The sequence below is a fragment of the Salmo salar genome, chromosome ssa19 (assembly GCF_905237065.1).
Source record: "Salmo salar chromosome ssa19, Ssal_v3.1, whole genome shotgun sequence".
In the NCBI taxonomy this organism is placed as follows: domain Eukaryota; kingdom Metazoa; phylum Chordata; class Actinopteri; order Salmoniformes; family Salmonidae; genus Salmo; species Salmo salar.
The window spans coordinates 62,308,908-62,330,960 of NC_059460.1; the positions used below are offsets into that span (position 1 = coordinate 62,308,908).

At 42.8% G+C, this 22,053-nt stretch overlaps 1 protein-coding gene across 1 annotated transcript in view; it reads left to right on the forward strand.

Moving 5' to 3' along the window:
- The first annotated feature begins 987 nt into the window (after positions 1-987).
- Positions 988-22,053, forward strand: part of plcd3b (phospholipase C, delta 3b) — a 60,682-nt gene continuing 39,616 nt past the window's right edge. The window contains exon 1 of the mRNA XM_014158672.2: positions 988-1,442. Within this exon, the coding sequence (XP_014014147.2) occupies positions 1,361-1,442 (82 nt within the window). The 5' untranslated portion in view covers positions 988-1,360. The remainder of the gene's footprint in view (positions 1,443-22,053) is intronic.

The following is a 22,053-nucleotide window of genomic DNA, read 5'->3' on the forward strand; positions in this document are numbered from 1 at the left end:
TAAGAACAAATTCTTATTTTAATGACAGGGGCAGGGGCAGAACAACAGATTTTTACCTTGTCAGCTCGGGGATTCGATCTTGCAACCTTTTGGTTACTAGTCCAACGCTCTATATCAAGAAGGTGATTAAACAACATGATCATTACACATGTACACCTTGTGCTGGTGACAATAAAAAGCCACACTAAAATGTGCAGTTTTCTCACACAACACAATAACACAGATGTCTCAAGTTTTGAGGGAGCGTGCAATTGGCATGCTGCCTGCAGGAATGTCCACCAGAGCTGTTGCCAGATAATTTCATGAAATTGAGGAGTATTTCTGTCTGTAATAAAGCCCTTTTGTTGGGAAAAACTCATTCTGATTGGCTGGGCCTGGCTTCCCAGTGGGTGGGCCCATGCGCTCCCAGGACCACCCATGGCTGCACCCCTGTCCAGTCATGTGAAATTCATTGATTAGGGCCTAATGAATTTATATCAATTGACTGATTTCTTTATATGAACTGTAACTCAGTAAAATATTTGAAATTGTTGCATTTTGCGTTTATATTTTTGTTCAGTATATGAACAAGCCCTCCACTGTGCATGTCACAGGGTGTGGTTTGAAAGGCCAAAGTAAAAAGGTTAATGTTTTGACACAGTTCTTCAAGATTTTCTGACTGTGATAATCTAACCCATGCGTACTAAAAACATATTTTTCCAGGAGGTATTCAAGCACAACGGCAGCAGAGCCTATAATTTCAATATTTTCCTTGTTACAGAGAAATATTACTGTTAAATATTGTGTTTTATTTTTCATTTATTTGAATAAATGTGAATTCAAGGTGCATTGGCATGGTTAGCGTCGGATCTCAGGCTATAATAACCAGTTAACGTTCTCGTGCGCTTGTTCAGGTGCATTACGCCAAATCTGTTGCAAAACGTTTCTTACACTTAAGCAAACGGAACGAAACGGGGAGGGACATACCTGAATGTTTCCAATAGAAACCCTCGTTTGTAGTTGCAAAACGTTGCAACGGTTTAGACTAATGATTACACCCCAGTTTGCCTCCAATCCGTGGCATGACATAATCAAAGATGGGCTGGCTGTTCAGTCTCGCCTTTGCTCCAAAGGAATAAAATCATGAGGCGCTGCAGTCTTGGAGAAAGCTAGCTAGCTCAGTTACGAACTAGCCTACATGTTCTAGCAAGAACTTGATACAGCCTTTTATCAAAACAGTAAACTGTGCTATAATCTTTCGGTGGCCTTGAAAAACTGAACTCGCTAAACAATAGGCGTATATAGCTAGCTAACTAACTAACGTTAGCTAGCTAGGGATAACCCAGAAAGAGGGAGAGCTCACGCGGCAGCGTCTTTGATCATGCTAGGCAACGGCAAGAAGCCTGTGAAGAATGGAGCCGGGACGTCCGAATCAAAGACTATCGACCCTCTTCAAAATTTAGGTAAGCATTTGGCGAATTAAACGTTAGCTATCTCAATGTGAAAGAAATGTATATCTGGCAAACTGGTTCATAGCCCAGGTCTTTTCATGTAGTAGGCTGGCAGGACCGTTATCTCTGTATGCTCACAAAAACACAGCTTGCTACCGTTATCTCTATCCTATCCCTTGCCTCCCATACATGCTTGGAGCCACACTCTTGTTGGGTTGTGTTGTAACTTTAGTTCAATAATTTCTTTAGCTAGCTAACCATTAATAACTGGCACACACATTTCTACGGTGTCCACAATTCGTGCATACTATTTCACAAATAACAGTACAGCAGGCTACAGAACAGGTCATATTATATTCCTGAAATTACAGAAGGGAGAAGACATTGATAAAAAAAATGTATCTGCAATATACACTGTTCTGATATTAACGTTACATTGAAGGGCTTCCAGTAGGCTATGTATACTCAACGCACCAGAAAATGAGGGAAAATCAGTAATCAAACCAATAATAATTGATCAGTGTAACATTTCTGATTAGAAAGTTATCAGCATTTATTACATGGTAATTGACCTCTTGTGGTCCACACGTGTAATTTACATAGAAGGGCTATAATTCGGGGGTTCTTGAAAGACGTTCTGTATTTTAAATTGTGTAAATAAGGGTGTTACTCAAAACAGAAATATATTTAAAATATACAAAATTATTGTTTTGAAAAAATCCCCAATACTTTAGACACAAATCGGATGGAGTTAATGTTCAAACTTCATTCAGTTGTTATACACAGTAGCAATTTTGTTTTTACTCAGTTGCTTTATGATTATTTAACCTAATTAAATGTAACATATTTGAGCAAAAATTCATTTTCTACCTTAATCTGTCAGCCAGATAGAGTTGACAGTTTGTGGTTGTGACAATAGAATTAGAATACTAGAATGGACATGCACCTTCTTATGATGGGATAAAGGTCAGCCATTTTGGCCAGGAAGTTGGTCAACTGTAAAATTATGAATTTGAAGAATTTATCTGCACTGTATGTTTGTTAGCTAGCCAGACAGTTTTAGAGTAATGATTAAAGCGTTCATTTGTCAAATTAACTTTATGCCAACATTCCATTCAAACAATGCAGTCAATCCTCAGCCATACACTGGCTGAAATCAGTTGATAGGACTTAGACAAGTTCTAAATGCAACCAGTACTAATATTGTATCATATAATAGCACACTGCTTTACAAGAAAACACAATTTAAGACATTCTGTTTACATATATATATATATTTTTAGGCTATTTATACAGGAAATTGGTATAAAACTGATATAAACTGTATTTACTATCTCTTGTTATAACGTCTTTGGTTTGACAGACACTTACATGACAACCAGAATGCATTGTATAATGTCAACAAATATGGCGCCACACATAGCCAGCAAATGCTTAGCATTAGCTCATCAAATCAGTACAACCTTAAAAAAAAGAATGTGTCCATTTCAATCTATGCAAGAATCGGAATGCATGATGTCTCACCACTACTTGAAAACGTGAATAAAACAGTAAATATATTATGATCCATACATACATACAGTAGAAATTACAACACGATATATACAGAAAATAATCCACTTACTTTTGATAGGAACGCATAGATGTCCAAACTCCAATTTCTAAGGAAAACAGTGAAGGCAATGCAGGTGCCAGCCAGAAAATGTGCTGGGGAAAAGGTTTGTGCAAGGCCTGTTCTGACTAGAGATGTCTTCATACTTGATCTGGGGAAACACTGGGAAAGTGCTTGGGCTCTCAAAGTTTGATTTGATTGGACAATAGATACGTTTTTCAAAGTCTGTTAAAAATCATGCTCTGGCCAAGGTTGATAGACCAAAATGTTGGCAATTAGAAATAACTATAAAAGTTCAAATTTGCAAGCAGTGTGCAGTTTTGAATCACGTTATGTATTCCAGCAAGCCTGCAGCCAAAGACTTTCTATACTTGTGGGCAGTGGCGTCATGCACAAAGGCACATGCGCCATCAGGTTTGTCCTGTTTTAAAATTGTTCAGATGTTAAATTAATTACTAAACTTAATTGTTTCTAGACTATAGAAAGTTTCTAGCTTTTAGAAAAGCAAGCAATTACTAAATGTACTGAATAAAACTCACATTCCTTTCAATCTTTTAGCAAAGATGCAGAGAAGAATCTTTTTTTTCTTTAAGAAAATAACCACCAGTCAGGACACAGACTGCTCAAGAGGTATGCTTAGGTAACCTATACAGAAAAAATGACATTTTTCTTACATAGAATTAGGCATAATGATTATTGCCCGAGACAGCAGGAAAAAGCTGTTTCAGGTGTTTGAAAAAATTCTTTAACCACCCCCATCCATCCTCACGTACTTTGTTCCCCCTCTAAAATAATGGGTTCATGACGCCCCTGCTTGTGGGTGCATCCTTTCACAAAACTGTCACATTTGTATTAAAGTAAATAGCCGACTTTATCTTAAAATCATTAGGCAAATTGCAAACAGCTGCACTTGTACTTGTAATGACTTAACGTTACTTTCAGGGATCTCTCAGTTTTCAACCCCATACTTCATGTCAGAAAATAATCATGCAGTTCATGTGGCAGATGTGCAAGTAGGTTAACATTTGTGGCGTCGGCATAATGTGGGATACAGGCTATTTCTAATGGTTGGTCCTCCTAACGGAACTCTATAGCTATGGTACTACTGTATTCCCTGGGTAGCCAGGAACAGAGTGGGAGGTCTGTCTGCCATGGTCAACCCCACCCTATAGGTGCCCAAAACCACACCCTGGGTGCCTTGGTTCAGATGGGCATGAATGGAGATTCTTCTCCTGTGCCCTGTAAAGGCAGTGCCAACTAGCCCACCATTGTGGGCAAGGGTTACATTTAGATAAAATTTGTAGGTGGTGGAACTGCCCCCCAAATTAGCCAAGTTACTTTTCCATGGTCATTTCTAACAGAAATCTATTCAGTCTCTTCCTTCCTAATGTATAAGCCTGGGTGGCAGGTAGCCTAGTGGTCAAGAGCGTTGGGCCAGTAATCGAAAGGTCGATGGTTTGAATCCTCGAGCCGACTAGGTGAAAAATCAGTCGATTTGCCTTTGAGCAAGGCACTTAACCCAAATTGCTCCTGTAAGTTACTCGATAAGTGTGTCTGCTAAAATGGAAAAAATGGATGCATTCAACAATGTTGCTGATTTGGCAAGTTAACAATAAATAAGTTAAAGCAAAAACAGACTGGTGTCCAGATGCTGTATTACTATGCTGTCCAGTGTCCACAATCAACTGTTGAGCCCTGGGTCATGTTCAGTAGGACACACAATTAAAAATGTTTTAAATTGCTTTGGTGATTTGAAAATGAGCGTTTCTTATTGGACAACTCTAGGGAGTCCCTCTCCCTGTTTCAGTCTGTTTTCTGACATTTTGTGCCTAATGAATTTAAATTGAACCTTTATTTAACTAGGCAAGTCAGTTAAGAGCAAATTATTTTTTACAATGACGGCCTACCCCGGGCCAAACCCAGACAACGCTGGGCCAATTGTGCGCCGCCCTATGGGACTCCCAATCATGGCCGGATGTGACGCAGCCTGGATGAACACAACCCTGGTTGTGTGGGTGCTTACCATTGGCAGTAAAGGTACTTACCAACGTAGGGTATTGCACATGGCTCCAGGGCTACATCAGCCATTTTCTGAAGGTAAAACTTCCACCATCCTTCCTACCCCAGATAACTACTACTGCAACGATAGGCCTGTCTCTCCCTGTCTACATTCTGGTTCCTCTCAAGCTCTCCACCAGTTGGGTTTGGTTTGACTTCATCAAATCCCTCTGACATTTTATTTGACTATGTGAAATATCATGTCAAAGCAGGTGGATTGTCACTTTAATGCCAGCAGTCAATTAATTACAGAAAGGCTGATATAGCACTGGATTTGTCCTTTCACTCTTCTGGTGCAGCATTGGACTCATACAGGGCCCAGGAGGGGCTTGAGTGAAAGGGGGTTTACACTATTTGATGTGTGTCTCGTGTGTGTGTGTGTGTGCCTGCGTGCGTGCATGTGTCCGTGTACTGTATGTACGTGTGAGTGTTCATTCATTCAAGCTTGTGTCTGCGTGTGTATGTGCATATGCATGTGTGTGTGCGCGTGAGGGGGCCCCACAAGTCTTGAAAGCTGACCCCATTTGAAATTATAATCTCCTCCCTTCCCCACCCACCACAGAGGACATGCACTAATAAGAGACTGGGAACAAGTAGGAACCAGCGGGACGTTTAGGCCATAGAGAGGGGAACACTGCAGGATGCTTTTCAGGGAGCTAGCTTCTGCTGTACAGAGGAAGTCAGAACACATCTATCTCTGGCTAATGACCCTAAGGAAACTGTAGCTTTACTAGTTCACACTGACCCAAGGTCATTGTGGTACAACTGTACTTCGAGCAATTTACCGCTGTGAGTCTTACGGTTGTATCATTGCTGACAGGGTGTAATTCTTATGCGTGTCTGTCAGTCTGTCTGTCTGTCTGTCTGTCTGTCTGTCGGTCTGTCTGTGCGTCTGCATGCATGCTTGTGAGTGTGTGTGTATGTGTCTTTTTTTTAAACGGTTAAGCAGGGTTTAAGGTGCTTAGAATTGTTCTGTGGGAGAGACACGGAGCGACGGCAACATACAGTCTAGTCTGTCTGTCTAATTACCCTGAGGTCGCATGCAGAAGCTATGTTGATCTTCTTCTCAGCAATCATAGATTCATTCAAATGCAATTTTGCTTATGTATGCAATTTCTATATTTCACGCTACATTCTAAATATCCTGGTGGTATAAGTATAATTGTAAGCTAACGATTGTAAGAATGGCAAGGTTTCAGGTCAGTGAGCATGTACATGTGTGGACATGTGCATATGCACTGAGTGTAAAAAACATTCAGAACATTTACCCTCAGAACAGCCTCAGTTTGTCGGGGCTTGGACTCTACAAGGTGTCGAAAGCATTCCACAGGGACGCTGGCCCATGTTGATTCCAATGCTTCCCACAGTTGTGTCAAGTTGGCTGGATGTCCTTTGGGTGGTGGACCATTCTCGATACACACGGGAAACTATTAGGCGTGAAAAACCCAGCAGCGTTGCCGTTCTTGACACAAACCGGTGCGCCTGGAACCTACTACCATACCCCGTTCAAAGGTACTTAAATGTTTTGTCTTGCCCATTCAGCATGTCACACAAACACAATCCATGTCTCAATTGTCTCAAGGCTTAAAAATCATTTTTAACCTCCTCCCCTTCATCTACACTGATTGTAGTCGATTCAACCAGTCTCAACGTCAACAATGAAGAGGTGACTCCAGGATACTGGCCTTCTAGACAGAGTTAAAAATAAAAGATTAAGATGGGTAAAAGAACACGGACACTGGACAGAGGAACTCTGCCTATTTATTTTATTTATTTCACCTACCTTTATTTAACCAGGTAGGCAAGTTGAGAACAAGTTCTCATTTACAACTGCGACCTGGCCAAGATAAAGCAAAGCAGTTCGACATATATAACAACATACATACAGTCAATAATACAGTAGAAAAATAAGTCTATATACAATGTGAGCAAATGAGGTGAGATAAGGGAGGTAAAGGCAATAAATAGGCCATGGTGGTGAAGTAAATACAATATAGCAATTAAAACACTGGAATGGTAGATTTGACAGTAGATGAGTGTGCAAAGTGGAAATACTGGGGTGCAAAGGAGCAAAATAAATAAATACAGTAGGGGAAGAGGTAGTTGTTTGGGCTATTTATAGATGGGCAATGTACAGGTGCAGTGATCTGTGAGCTGCTCTGACAGCTGATGCTTAAAGCTAGTGAGGGAGATAAATGTTTCCAGTTTCAGAGATTTTTGTAGTTCGTTCCAGTCATTGGCAGCAGAGAACTGGAAGGAGGAATTGGCTTTGGGGGTGACAAGTGAGATATACCTGCTGGAACGCGTGCTACCTAGAAGGCCAGCATCCCGGAGTCGCCTCTTCACTGTTGATGTTGAAACTGGTGTTTTGTGGGTACTATTTAATGAAGCTGCCAGTTGAGGACTTGTGAGGCGTCAGTTTCTCAAACTAGACACTCTAATGTACTTGTCCTCTTGCTCAGTTGTGCACCGGAGCCTCCCACTGCTCTTTCTATTCTGGTTAGAGCCAGTTTGCGCTGTTCTGTGAAGGGAGTAGTACAAAGCGTTGTATGAGATCTTCAGTTTCTTGGCAATTTCTCACATGGAATAGCCTTCACTTCTCAGAACAAGAATAGACTGACGAGTTTCAGAAGAAAGTTCTTTGTTTCTAGCCATTTTGAGCCTGTAATCGAACCCACAAATGCTGATGCTCCAGATACTCAACTAGTCTAAAGAAGGCCAGTTTTATTGCTTCTTTAATCAGGACAACAGTTTTCAGCTGTACTAACGAAATTGCAAAAGGGTTTTCTAATGATCAATTAGCCTTTTAAAATGATAAACTTGGATTAGCTAACACAACAGGAGTGATGGTTGCTGATAATGGGCCTCTGTACGCCTAGGTAGGTATTCCATAAAAAATCTGCCGTTTCCAGCTACAATAGTCATTTACAACATTAATAATGTCTACACTGTATTTCTGATCACTTTGATGTTATTTTAAGGATAAAAATGTTGCTTTTCTTTCAAAAACAAGGACATTTCTAAATGACCCCAAACTTTTGAACGGTAGTGTAGGTATTACAGACTCGGTCAGGGAGAGGTTGAAAATGTCAGTGAAGACACTTGCCAGTTGGTCCGCGCATGCTTTGAGTACATGCCAGAAATAGGCCTAGTCTACAGTTTGTCAGTCATGTCCTGTCAACGGAGAAAATGATCTGATTTCACTATTTCTGTGAGAACGTTGTAAACCGATTGGTGAGCAATATCCAAATGCTCCATCTCCCCCATATAAAAAACATTATGTCTTAACACCCCAGTAGAATTTGCTTCAAGTTTATTCTCATTGCCTTGCTTACTCCTCCATAGCGTGGAAGGAAGCCAGTCTGTTTGGGTGTTGTGTGTGGTGAAGGAGTACCAAGACTGCTTTGTTAGTCTACGGACCAAGCCCTGGTCTAGTATGTACAGTGCACTCCTGTTTTAGCTGTTGATTCTGGCCATGTGGGATAGCCTGTGATGACTCTGTAGCAGGAGCAGTGGACTTTGCAAAGACGGATGTCTGTGGACGGTGGGTGTTTCTCAAAATGCATGCTACCGTGCTCCCAGCACGCAAATTGGAGCACGAGAGGGTCGGGGTATGAGTTTTTTCTGGTGTTTTGATGGTGGAAAACTGAGCGTGTCTAGCATAACATGTCAACCCTGTTACCCATAAAAAGACAGGCAAAAATTGTTTTAACAATTGAGTTTTTTTTTGTGAAGCTTGAATTCAATTGCTAATCCCTTCTGCACACCACAAGCTTCCATTCCCCCTGTCACAAGGGAATTCATGGCTGATTTAAGAAGTCGTCAACCCTGTTACGTTCAACCGTGTTACTTTATTTGCCACTTAATAAGCACTTACAATAGTCATTTTTGAATTGAACCTCTTGAGATTGGAAAACATGTTTTTTATGAAGTTGAACATGTGCTCTTTATGACAGAATGTTAAAATTTGGTTAAATCAAAAGTTGTTTTATTTACAAAGTTACTCTTCTCAAAAGCCACCAAATTGGTGAAATGACCCATGTACAACACTCCTCATTCCAGGCTTGTCCTCTGATAGTAGCTTAAAACATACCTACAGTGCATTCGGAAAGTATTCAGATCCCTTGTTACGTTACAGCCTTATTCTAAAATCAATCAAATAAATGTTTTTCCTCATCAATCTACAGACAATAACCCATAATGACAAAGCGAAAACTGTTTTTTAGAACTTTTGCAAATTTATTAAAAGTAAAAAAACAGACATACTTTATTTACGTAAGTATTCAGACCCTTTGCTATGAGACTCGAAATTGAGTTTAGGTGCCTCCTATTTCCATTGATCATCCTTGAGCTGATTCTACAACTTGATTGGAGTCCACCTGTGGTAAATTCAGTTGATTGGACATTATTTGCAAAGGCACACAACTGTCTATAGAAGGTCCCACAGTTTACAGTGCACGTCAGAGCAACAACCAAGCAATGAGGTCAAAAGAATTGTCCATAGAGCGCCAAGATAGGATTGTGTCGAGGCACAGATCTGGGAAAGATGGGTACTAAAACATTTCAGCAGCATTGAAGTTCCCCAAGAACACAGTGGCCTCCATCATTCTTAAATGGAAGAAGTTTGGAACCACCAAGACTCTTCCTAGAGCTTGCCACCCGGCCAAACTGAGAAGGGCCTTGGTCAGGGAGGTGACCAAGAACCCGATGGTCATTCTGACAAAGCTTCGGAGTTCCTTTGTGGAGATGGGAGAACCTTCCAGAAGGACAAACATCTCTGCAGCACTCCACCAATCAGGCCTTTATGGTAGAGTGGCCAGATGGAAGCCACTCCTCAGTAAAAGGCACATGACAGCCCGCTTGGAGTTTGCACCTAAAGAACTCTCAGACCATGAGAAACAAGATTCTCTGGTCTGATGAAACCAAGATTGAACTCTTTGGCTTGAATGCCAAGCGACACGTCTGGAGGAAACCAGGCACCGCTCATCACCTGGTCAATGCCATTCCTATGGTGAAGCATGGTGGTGGCAGCATCATGCTGTGGCAGGGACTGGGAGACTAGTCAGGATAGAGGGAAAGATGAACAAAGCAAAGTACAGAGAGATCCTTGATGAAAACCTGCTCCAGAGCGCCCAGGACCTCAGACTGAGTCAAAGGTTGACATTCCAACAGGACAACATCCCTAAGCACACAGCGAGGACAACGCAGGAGTGGCTTTGGGACAAGTCTCCGAATGTCCTTGAGTGGCTCAGCCAGAGCCCGGACATGACATCTCTGGAGAGACCTGAAAATAGCTGTGCAGCAACGCTCCCCATCCAACCTGACAGAGCTTGAGAGGATCTGCAGAGAAGAATGGGAGAAACTCCCCAAATACAGGTGTGCCAAGCTTGTAGCGTCATACCCAAGAAGACTCGAGGCTGTAGTTACTGCCCAAGGTGCTTCAACAAAGTACTGAATAAAGGGTCTGAATACTTATTTAAATGTCCTATTTCATTTTTTTTTTTAAATACATATGCAAAGTGTTTCTAAAAAATAGTTTTTGATTTGTCATTATGGGTTATTGTTTGTAGATTGATGAGGGGGAAAAAACAATGTAATCTAGTTTAGAATTAGGCTGTAACGTAACAAAATGTGGGAAAAGTGAAGGGGTCTGAATACTTTCCGAATGCACTGTATACAGGTGGGCTAGGTATGTTTTTTGTAAGGGGGGCTAGGTATGTTTTTTGTAAGGGGGGCTAGGTATGTACACAGTGCAGATACAGTCCATCAATAAGATAGTGGACAAAATAGATTGTTTTTAAATGTGTCTCACCACCTGGATTCGGTCTTACGTAGCAACATTTGAAATGTTTTTTTTTTTACAATGGATAAAAGTAGAGTCTCAGAGCTACAAAATGGTATATCATACACAGCATTTTTGAGGAACAATGGGAAAGTAATTATGCTTTGAAAGTTGATACACTTGTAAACTCACTTTTGATAAAAGGGCCTTTGAATGTGTTGGTACGTACTGGAGAGCTCTGCTTTGTCTACACCCATTCAGCATTGTTCACACCCTCTTAAACCAGCCCCAGCCATCTCTTTAAGGATTCACATGTGAGGTCATGTGCTAAACAGTGAGTAGTGTAGTAAAGATTAAAAGTGGTAGTAGCATACAATAACAAAAAATTCCAGGTAAACAGAAAGTGTCCAGATAAAAATATTTTATAAATATTAGATGACTCTTACCCAGACACACTTGTCTATATTGATGCGTCATGTGAAAGAAATGCTATAACCCCCAGCCACATCCAGTGGTGGAAAAAGTACTACATTGTCATAGTATAAATCATTTCAAATTCCTTATATTAAACCAAATGGCAGAAATATTTTCTACAATTTTTTTTATTGACGGATAGCCTGGGGCACACTCCAACACTCAGACATAATTTACAAACAACGCATTTGTGTTTAGTGAGCCTGCCAGATCAGATGCATTGGGGATGTTAAGTGTGTGAAGTGTGTGAATTGGACAGTTTTCCTGTCAAAATGTAATGAGTACTTTTGGGTGTCAGGGAAAATGTATGGAGTAGAAAGTACATTATTTTCTTTTGGAATGTAGTGAAGTAAAAGTAAGTAAGTTGCCAAAAATATAAATAGTAAAGTAATGTACAGATACCCCCCAAAAAGACTTTAGTACTTTAAAGTATTTGTACTTATGTGCTTTTGACCACTGCCCAAATGCCTTCACACCAGTACATTAGCATACTTTATATACTGTTAAACACGCACTTATCAGTATTCCATACATAAGTTAAGGCCATGCAACTTGAGTTGAAACCTGAGTGAGGTGCACATGTATAGTACATAAACAGATGCATGCGCCATATATTTATGTGGTGGACACTTGATACGGTCACATGATATGATATTGTTGTGGCATGTCACAAAATCATGTTACGACCACACATAGCAAAATACTTGTATATAAAATGAATATTGATAAGTCTTGCTAAGTGGATGGATCTCTACAGAATGTATAAACGGTATAGCCAAATGGTTACTTGCATAGTAGCAATATCCGAAATAGATAGTGTCAAAATGAAATAATATACAGTATGTACAAGAACAATATCAATATCAGTGATAGATGAGGTAGTTATATGCATACAATCAGGGGTAAAGTGGCTGAGCAGCGGGATAAAAAAATAGTACATTAGCAGCAACGTGTGGCGTGTGTGTTAGGAGAGAGTCATGTGAATAGAGGCACTGCAGATAGTGCTGATGACTGGTCCGTCCGAACCACGCATGAACAAGGGAATCTATATTCGGAGAGACTGTTTCTGTCCTGCCCTTGCCTTTGGTGCAGGGCATGTGATGTCCATAGCCTATTGGTTGCAAAACTTCTTGATCTTCTCAAGAAGATAAGTTTGTCTAGCTGTGTCCAGTCCAGGTGGTGCTTGTACAGGCAGACCATCTATGGGAGGAAGGATGTCAGCGTTGCGCAGCAGCTGAAACCTGGTCCCGACAGTCCGAACGCTCCTTGGTGACAACAACACCAGGCTCCAGAGCATCGAAGCTGTAAAACAGGGAATAACAATGACAACAAAAATCAGAAGACATTACAACCCTGCACAACATCCCAAGTTTAGATAAGAAGAATAATCTCATGCAATGCAATGAAAATGATTTTCACCTGAAGTGCTGGTACTGCTTGATCTGTGGCAGTGGCCTGAAGTACGGAGTCAGGTATTGTTGCCAGCCATAGCTTTCCACCAGCACCGTACCATCCTCTAATCCAACCAGCTGTGGGATGTTGACCCCTGTCACAGTGCTGTCCTTCACAACACCAGCAATCTGTAACGGCTGTCAAATGGAGTAGACCAAGGCGCAGCGTGGTTAGTGCTCATCATGTATTTATTTGATCTGAACACTGAAACAACGAAACAAAAAACGACAGCCAAACAGTTCTGTCAGGTAAGTAATACAAAACAGAAATTAACCACCCACAAAACACAATGAGAAAACCCCTACATAAATATGGTCTCTAATCAGAGGCAATGAGATTCAGCTGCCTCCAATTAGAGACCAACCCCAAACAATTCCAATATAGAAACAGAAAAACTAGATATTTAAACATAGAATAATATAGATCAACCCAAAAACCCCAAAACACACAAAACAAACACCCCCTGCCACGCCCTGACCAAACTATCATAACAAAATGACCCCTTACTGGTCAGGACGTGACAGTATCCCCGCTCAAAGGTGCAGACACCGAAATGCACCTCAAACAAAAAAAAACACAAAAACAACCCCAAACCTAAAGGGAGGGAAGGGAGGGAAGGGAGGGTGGCCACCGTCAACGACGGTTCTTGTGCTACAACCCCCCCTTCCCAATCCTCTCCCCTACGGAGGTGGCTCCGGAGCGGGACGCTCCACCACTGGCTCACCCCACTTTGATGGCGCCTCTAGAGCGGGGTCCCTCGCCGCCGACCCCGGACTGGGGACCCTCGCCGGGAGCTCCGGACAGGCGGGCGACTCTGGCAGCACCGGACAGGCGGGCGACTCTGGCAGCGCCGGACAGGCGGGCGACTCTGGCAGCGCCGGACAGGCGGGCGACTCTGGCAGCGCCGGACAGGCGGGCGACTCTGGCAGCGCCGGACAGGCGGGCGACTCCGGCACAGGACGCACCAGGCTGGGGAGACATGCAGGAGGCCTGGCTCTGGGAGCAGGCACAGGACTCACCAGACTGGGGAGACATGCAGGAGGCCTGGCTCTTGGAGCAGGCACAGGATTCACCAGGCTGGAGAGACATGCAGGAGGCCTGGCTCTGGGAGCAGGCACAGGACTCACCAGGCTGGGGAGACTTGCAGGAGGCCTGGCACTGGGAGCAGCCACAGGACTCACCAGACTGGGGAGACATGCAGAAGGCCTGGCTCTGGGAGCAGGCACAGGACTCACCAGACTGGGGAGACATGCAGGAGGCCTGGCTCTGGGCGCAGGCGCAGGATAAACCGGGTCTTGAAGACCCACTGGAGGTCTGGAGCGCACGACCTGCACAACCCGTCCTGGCTGAGTTGTTACTGTAGCCCGGCACGGGCGGAGTGCTGGCACAGGGCGAACTGGGCTGTGGTGAGGAATGATGGCTGCCGTGCGTAGAGCAGGCGCAGGGTAGCCTGGGCCTAGGAGACACACTGGTGGCCAGATGTGCTGCGCCGACGCACTTCTCCCTGGCTGGATGCCCACTCTAGCACGGCACTTGCGGGGGGCTGGTATCGACCTCACCAGACTGTGCGTGCGGATGGGCGAGACCGTGCGCACTTCCGCATAGCACGGTGCTCTCCACGCCAAACGCTCCCCATAATAAGCATGAGGAGTTGGCTCAGGTCTATTGCCTGACTTACCCCAACTCCCCGTGTGCTGCCTCTCAGGCTCCCGTAGCTGACCTGCCTGTTCCTCCCAGTATCGCCGTTCCACTTTAGCTGCCTCGATTTCCCACTGCGGACGGCGATACTCCCCAGGCGTTGTCCAGGGTCCTGCCCCATCCAGGATCATCTCCCAAGTCCAGGAGTCCATAACCCTCTGTTCCTCCATACCATGCTGCTTGGTCTTCTTGTGGTGGGTGGTTCTGTAACGGCTGTCAAATGGAGTAGACCAAGGCGCAGCGTGGTTAGTGCTCATCATGTATTTATTTGATCTGAACACTGAAACAACGAAACAAAAAACGACAGCCAAACAGTTCTGTCAGGTAAGTAATACAAAACAGAAATTAACCACCCACAAAACACAATGAGAAAACCCCTACATAAATATGGTCTCTAATCAGAGGCAATGAGATTCAGCTGCCTCCAATTAGAGACCAACCCCAAACAATTCCAATATAAAAACAGAAAAACTAGATATTTAAACATCGAAATAGAATAACATAGATCAATCCAAAAAACACAAAACACACAAAACAAACATCCCCTGCCACGCCCTGACCAAACTATCATAACAAAATTACCCCTTACTGGTCAGGACGTGACACAATCTCAGACAAAGTGTTCACTCTGGTCTTTCTGAAGCGCTGCTTGATGAGACCGAAGCACCAGTCGGGGGCAAACTTGGTGTGGCCTGTGATCAGGAAGTGAATGTCCAGACTGTGTTGGAGCTTGTGCATGGTCAGCCAGGCACAATACTAGAGCACAAACTTGTTCTTATTTGGGCACTGCAGTTATCACAATTCAGGTTCACACGTGTTTCCCCAACATTGTAGTTGGTGAAGAAATGGTGCATGTAGTTGATGGCTGCCTTTGCTTGCTTAGGCCAGCTCTCTTTTTGATGGGAGGCATTATAGTCTTAAGATCATTCTCCTTGTATGACTGGTGGAAGAGAGTCAGGCGTGTTCTACTGATGCTGAAAGACAAATTCCAGATACAAATATTTCAGCATTATTATACAATAGATGTGAAATGGCATTCTGAGATAACATCACAACACACACTTCATACACGTAATGTTAGCTAGCTAGCCAGCCAGCCATCCAACATCAGCTGGCTAGCTAACAGCAAGCTTTAACTAGCAATATTGTCATAGCTACCTAAAGTTAACCAAATAGGTTCAATGTTAGCTAGCTAACATTAGGCTATAACTAGCAATGCGAAATGGCATTCTGAGAAAACATCACTAACATTACACACAATTCATAGACGTAAATTAATGTTAGCCAGCAAGCCAGCCGTCTAACCTCAGCTAACGTTAGCTAGCTAACAGCAAGCTTTAACTTGTGGTCTTTTGTTTAGACATGTCACATTAACGTTAGCTAGCTAACAGCAAGCTTTAACTTGGGGTCTTTTGTTTAGACATGTCACGTTAACTTTAACTAGCTAAAAATGAACTATAATCCCTATCCATAGAGTAACGTTACTAGCAATACAAACCGATTGTCGTAGCTAAAGTTAACCAAATAAGTTAGGTTCAATGTCAACGTTAGCTAGCAAGCCAGCCATCTAACCTCAACTAACGTTAGTTAGCTAACAGCAAGCTTTAACTTGGGGTCTTTTGTTTAGACATGTCACGTTAACGTTAGCTAGCTAAAAAAATTACTATAATCCCAATCCATAATAACGTCACTAGCAATACAAACCGATTGTCATAGCTAAATTTAACCAAATAAATTAGGTTCAAAGTTAACGATAGCTAGCAAGCCAGCCATCGAACTCCAGCTGGCTAGCTAACAGCAAGCCTTAACTTGCAATGAAAACAATTTCCTGACAAAATTAGAAACGTGTAATATCTGAAACTGTAGCTCGATTCTTACCCATATACATGGATGAACGCTTCACGGCAGACTGTAACCCCTTTCATTAAATAAGATGTCCTGTGTCGTTTCCGTTTAGTTTGCACAGCTTGTTTGGCCCGTTGTGTTCCGCTGATTTCAAAACTCAGTCAACTTCTTCCGTGACAGCAACACTGTTAATCGCCGTTTCTTCCCAATCACCATCATCAGAAGACTCTACAATGTCTTCTAAAAATGTTTTTTTTTTTCTCACCTAAATCAGGGATTTCTTTATCATCTGATTCATTTTCAGTTTCAGAGAGAATCAGCATGGCACGATCGTCCTCAAGAAAGTAGTCCATCAAAACTTTTTCCCACTGACCTTTGTCGATAGCACCTGATAAATTCAGGGCAGCAATGTTATTGAAAGTAGTAGCAACATATTTGCAGTTCTGATGCTTGTCTGACTTATATCTTTCGAAAAACGTTACATCTTTCGAAAAAAACTGCAGTAGAAAGGATTATCTACACATAATGAGCAGCTCATTTTATAGACAAGATGCTACACCGCAGACCAATCTGAAACTCATCTCTCGGCATGTCCAGGCCACTCATTATCTCAGCCAATCATGGCTAGCGGGAAGGTTCCTTACTTTTTCTTTGGCTAAACCAACTAGGCTCGTAATTTAACAACTTTATTCGTATTTACAGATGGCATAAACATTTGTTATTAAGGCACTTGAAAGTTTACATGTTCGAGAAGGCATTTCTGCCCAAAAAAAACGCAATTTGATCCCAATTTTTTTTCAATGTTCAAACGGCTCTCCTTTGAAGTCGTGACTTGCGACATATGCCGAGTTTCCTGAATCGGGTCACAAATGTCTCAGCTGTGACTGTGTGTGTGTGTGTGTGTGTGTGTGTGTGTGTGTGTGTGTGTGTGTGTGTGTGTGCTGTAAAAGTAGAGGATGCATATAGCTTAGTAGCCTGAGGCATGCATGAAAAAAGCCTACTTTTGTGTACAGCATTATGGTGTATGCAATATGATCTGTTGATGACTCATTGCGTTTATTGTGTTCATTGTGACTCATTACATAACATAAACTAGTCTAGATTAATGACTCAGAGACAGTACATGTAGCCTAAGCCTAACCTAGCTGTCGTGACTCTAAAAAGCTACACAGACTGACTGAACTTTGAACCAAAACATGAACTGTAAGTGTACGGAGAGAAGGTTTTAGATAATCTTCTCTTTTTATGCAGTTTTCTTTATTTCCTTATGGATCAGTCAAGTCAGACAAGCATCAGATCTTCGGTCAGGATTGGAATATTGAGCAGAATCCAATTAATTTGGTTGTAGGCAGACATACAGTGTCTAGTGAAATTCTTCACACCCCTGCGCAATTTTCACATTCTAAAGCCTTAAATTAAACTCAAATGAACAACAAATGAAATTTGAATTTTCCCCTACTGGTCTAAATAACCTAATACACACTTTCAAAGTGAAAGAAAAATTATATACATTTTCTATCATTTAAAAAAATAAAACGGAAAGATTTATTGATTGAAGTAGGTCGTCATACTCCTTGTTGTGGCACATCTAAATACATTCAGGAGCAAATATTTTCATGAAAAATCACACAATTAGCCTAGTTGAATTGGGACCATCTGTGTGCAAAAGTAATGGTTCTCATAATAAATAAAAAAACTTCCTCTGTATATGTAAGGTCCCTCAGCTGGTTAGTGAATTTCAAACAAAGATTCAACCTCAAAGTCACCAAAGTGCTTTAGAAAAATGTCAGGGATACATTTTGAAATAATTCCAATACACTGTATATCCCTTTGTTTATGGTCAAGTAGGATGTTAAGCTGTGGAGGGTGTATAATATCACCATGGCACTGTAAGAATCTGGTCATCCTTCCTAACTGAGCTGCGGGAGAGACTGGAAACTGCTCAGGGATATCACTGTGGGGCCAAAGGTGGTTTAAAACAGCCACGTAGTTCATTGCATGACCTGAGAGAAACTATGAATGGATCAACAACATTGCATTAACTACACATTACTGGCCTGTATGATAAAAAGGAAAGAAGGAAGCCTGTGATAATAATCCATTCCAAACCATCCTTCCTGTTTGCAACAAGAACATTCAGCAATACTGTAAGAGAACTTTGGCAAAGAAATAAACTTTTTGGCATAAATGCAAAACTTTAGGTTTGGGGCAAATCCAGCACAAACATCAGAGTGAACTGTCATCAACGTATGCTTCTGTATTCTCCCCTCTCTCTTGGGGCATTCACTTGCCTAGGCCCCATAGGCGGATCGAAAGGATCCCACCCTAGTCACCAAGTTAGCCGACAAATGTAGAGAAAGAGAAGTGCCTTAGCGCAATGCAATCCTATGATCCTGCGGTCCACAGACCAGAGCTCTACCATCTAAGGCAAAAGCCCAGGCTCTTGACGGAGACAATAGAATTCTCATTACTGCATGTTGCAATAGTACAAACATAATCTGTTTGTCAACTCATTACACTAATTGTATATTGAATGTAGTATTTGAGATGCTCAGACAAGCCCTTGTATCTGTAGTTGGTGTTCTTCAACTCTAGGATGCACTAGACTGTAAGACAAAACCCACAAAGAAAAGACAACCTGCATATGTGGTCTAAATAGTGAAGGCAGGGCTGTTTCAAACTGCAGTAGGATGGTGAATAGCATTTGGTTAATTTCTCTGGTAGCAGAACACATGGAGAGCTGAATAGATCATAGGAGACAGAAGTGACAGACAAGAATGAATAAAAAAAATCATCATTGCAAAGGATTGTAGTTTGTGAGCTAGAAACGAACATCCTGGCAGTGTAACAGTGCCTCTAGCACGGGGGGGAGCAGGAGAGCAGATGAGTTCCAGGAAATCAAATGTTTATTCAGGCAGTCCCAAAGGCACAGCACAAACACAAAGGGAAAACCACACAAATGTCGCATCCACCCACAGGGAAGGAACTTAGCACACAGAGGAGAAACCTCGACTCCGCTAACTACAGAGCAAAATGTCCACGGTAAACACATACCGTACTAAATGAAACAAATCCCGTGGTGCAGGCACGCACCCATTACAAGTACAATACAGTAACAATCCCGCACACAGCTTAACCTGCAGCGGGGAAATATAAACCCACCGAAGTCAGCTCAACTAGACACAGGTGTGTAAAACCAGACAGAACTAAACGAAAAGAAAAATGGGATCGGTGGCAGCTAGTAGGCCGGCGACGATGACCGCCGAGCACCGCCCGAACAGGGAGAGGAGCCACCTTCGGTGGAAGTCGTGACAGGCAGTCTTAATAATGCCAACATAAGTAAGCTACTAGGATAGAGGCAGAGTTCTCTGCAATCATCCTACTCCAATTGTTGACATGGATAATGTGGCATTTCTTATGTGTCAGTATTAATTAAATTAATGGGTCCTACCTTGATGACAGTACTGTATTAACTTTACACGACTTGTCCTATAGATTTATGCATTCTTAAATTATTATTTTGAATAAACTGATAGTTAAAGCTCACTGTCCCGAAATGACATGCTAGTGATAAAGCTATCTCCTCATGCGAGCTAGCAACAGGTCTACTTGTTGTAGCTAACTAGCTAGCTAGTTACATTACCAATGTTTCTGCTTTCTAAGTTTAGAGTCATTTTAAAGCATGTCAAATCAAATCAAATTTCAAATCACATGCGCCGAATACAACAGGTGTAGACCTTACAGTGAAATGCTTACTTACGAGCACCTCACCAACAATGCAGTTTAGAAAAAATGGATAACAATAAGAAATAAAAGTAACAAGTAATTAAAGAGCAGCAGTAAAATAACAATAGCGAGACTATATACAAGGGGTCAATGTGCGGGGGCACCGGTTAGTTGAGGTAATATGTACATGAAGGTAGAGTTATTAAAGTGACTACGCATAGATGATAACAACAGAGAGTAGCGCAGTGTAAAGTGGGGGGGGGGGGGGCAATACAAATAGTCTGGGTAGCCATTTGATTAGGTTTTCAGGAGACTTATGGCTTGGGGCTAGAATCTGTTTAGAAGCCTCTTGGACCTAGACTTGGCGCTCCGGTACCGCGTGCCATGCGGTAGCAGAGAGAACAGTCTATGACTAGGGTGGCTGGAGTCTTTGACAATTTTTAGGGCCTTCCTCTGACACCGCCTGGTATAGAGGTCCTAGATGGCAGGAAGCTTGGCCCCAGTGATGTACTGGGCCGTTCACACTACCCTCTGTAGTGCCTTGTGGTCGGAGGCCGAGCAGTTGCCATACCAGGCAGTGATGCAACCAGTCAGGATGCTCTCGATGGTGCAGCTGTAGAACTGTTTGAGGATCTGAGGACCCATGCCAAATCTTTTCAGTCTCCTGAGGTGGAATAGGTTTTGTCGTGCCCTCTTCACGACTGTCTTGGTGTGCTTGGACCATGTTAGTTTGTTGGTGATGTGGACGCCAAGGAACTTGAAGCTCTCAACCTGCTCCACTGCAGCCCCGTCGATGAGAATGGGGGCGTGCTCGGACCTTCTTTTTCCTGTAGTCCACAATCCTCTCCTTTGCCTTGATCACATTGAGGGAGAGGTTGTTGTCCTGATACCACACGGCCAGGTGTCTGACCTCCTCCCTATAGGCTGTCTCGTCGTTTTCGGTGATCAGGCCTACCACTGTTGTGTCATCAGCAAACTTAATGATGGTGTTGGAGTCGTGCCTGGCCGTGCAGTCATGAGTGAACAGGAAGTACAGGAGGAGACTGAGCACGCACCCCTGAGGGGCGCCTGTGTTGAGGATCAGCGTTGTGGATGTGTTGTTACCTACCCTTACCACCTGGGGTCGGCCCATCAGGAAGTCCAGTATCCAGTTGCAGAGGGAGGTATTTAGTCCCAGGGTCCTTAGCTTAGTGATAAATAATAATAATAATAATAATAAGTAAATGTAATGTAAATGTAGTGATGAGCTTTGAGGGCATTATGGTGTTGAACGCTGAGCTGTAGTCAATGAATAGCATTGTCACATAGGTGTTACTGTGGATCTGTTGGGGCGGTATGCAAATTGGTTGGTTTCTGGGATAATGGTGTTGATGTGAGCCATGACCAGCCTTTCAAAGCACTTCATGGCTACAGATGTGAGGGCCACGGGTTGGTAGTCATTTAGGCAGGTTACCTTAGTGTTCTTGGGCACATACACTATGGTGGTCCGCTTGAAACATGTTGGTATTACAGACTTGGACAGGGAGAGGTTGAAAATGTCAGTGAAGACACTTGCCAGTTGGTCAGCGCATGCTCGCAGTACTCGTCCTGGTAATCCGTCTGGCCCTGCGGCCTTGTGAATGTTGACCTCTTTAAAAGTCTTACTCACATCGGCTGCGGAGAGTGTGATCACACAGTCTTCCGGAACAGCTGGTGCTCTCATGCATGTTTCAGTGTTATTTGCCTTGAAGCGAGCATAGAAGTAGTTTAGCTCGTCTGGTAGGCTCTTGTCACTGGGCAGCTCTCGGCTGTGCTTTACTTTGTAGTCTGTAATGGTTTGCAAGCCCTGCCACATCCGACAAGCGTCAGAGCCGGTGTAGTACGATTCGATCTTAGTCCTATATTGACACTATGCCTGTTTGATGGTTCGTCGGAGGGCATAGCGGGGTTTCTTATAAGCTTCCGGGTTAGAGTCCCGCTCCTTGAAAGCAGCAGCT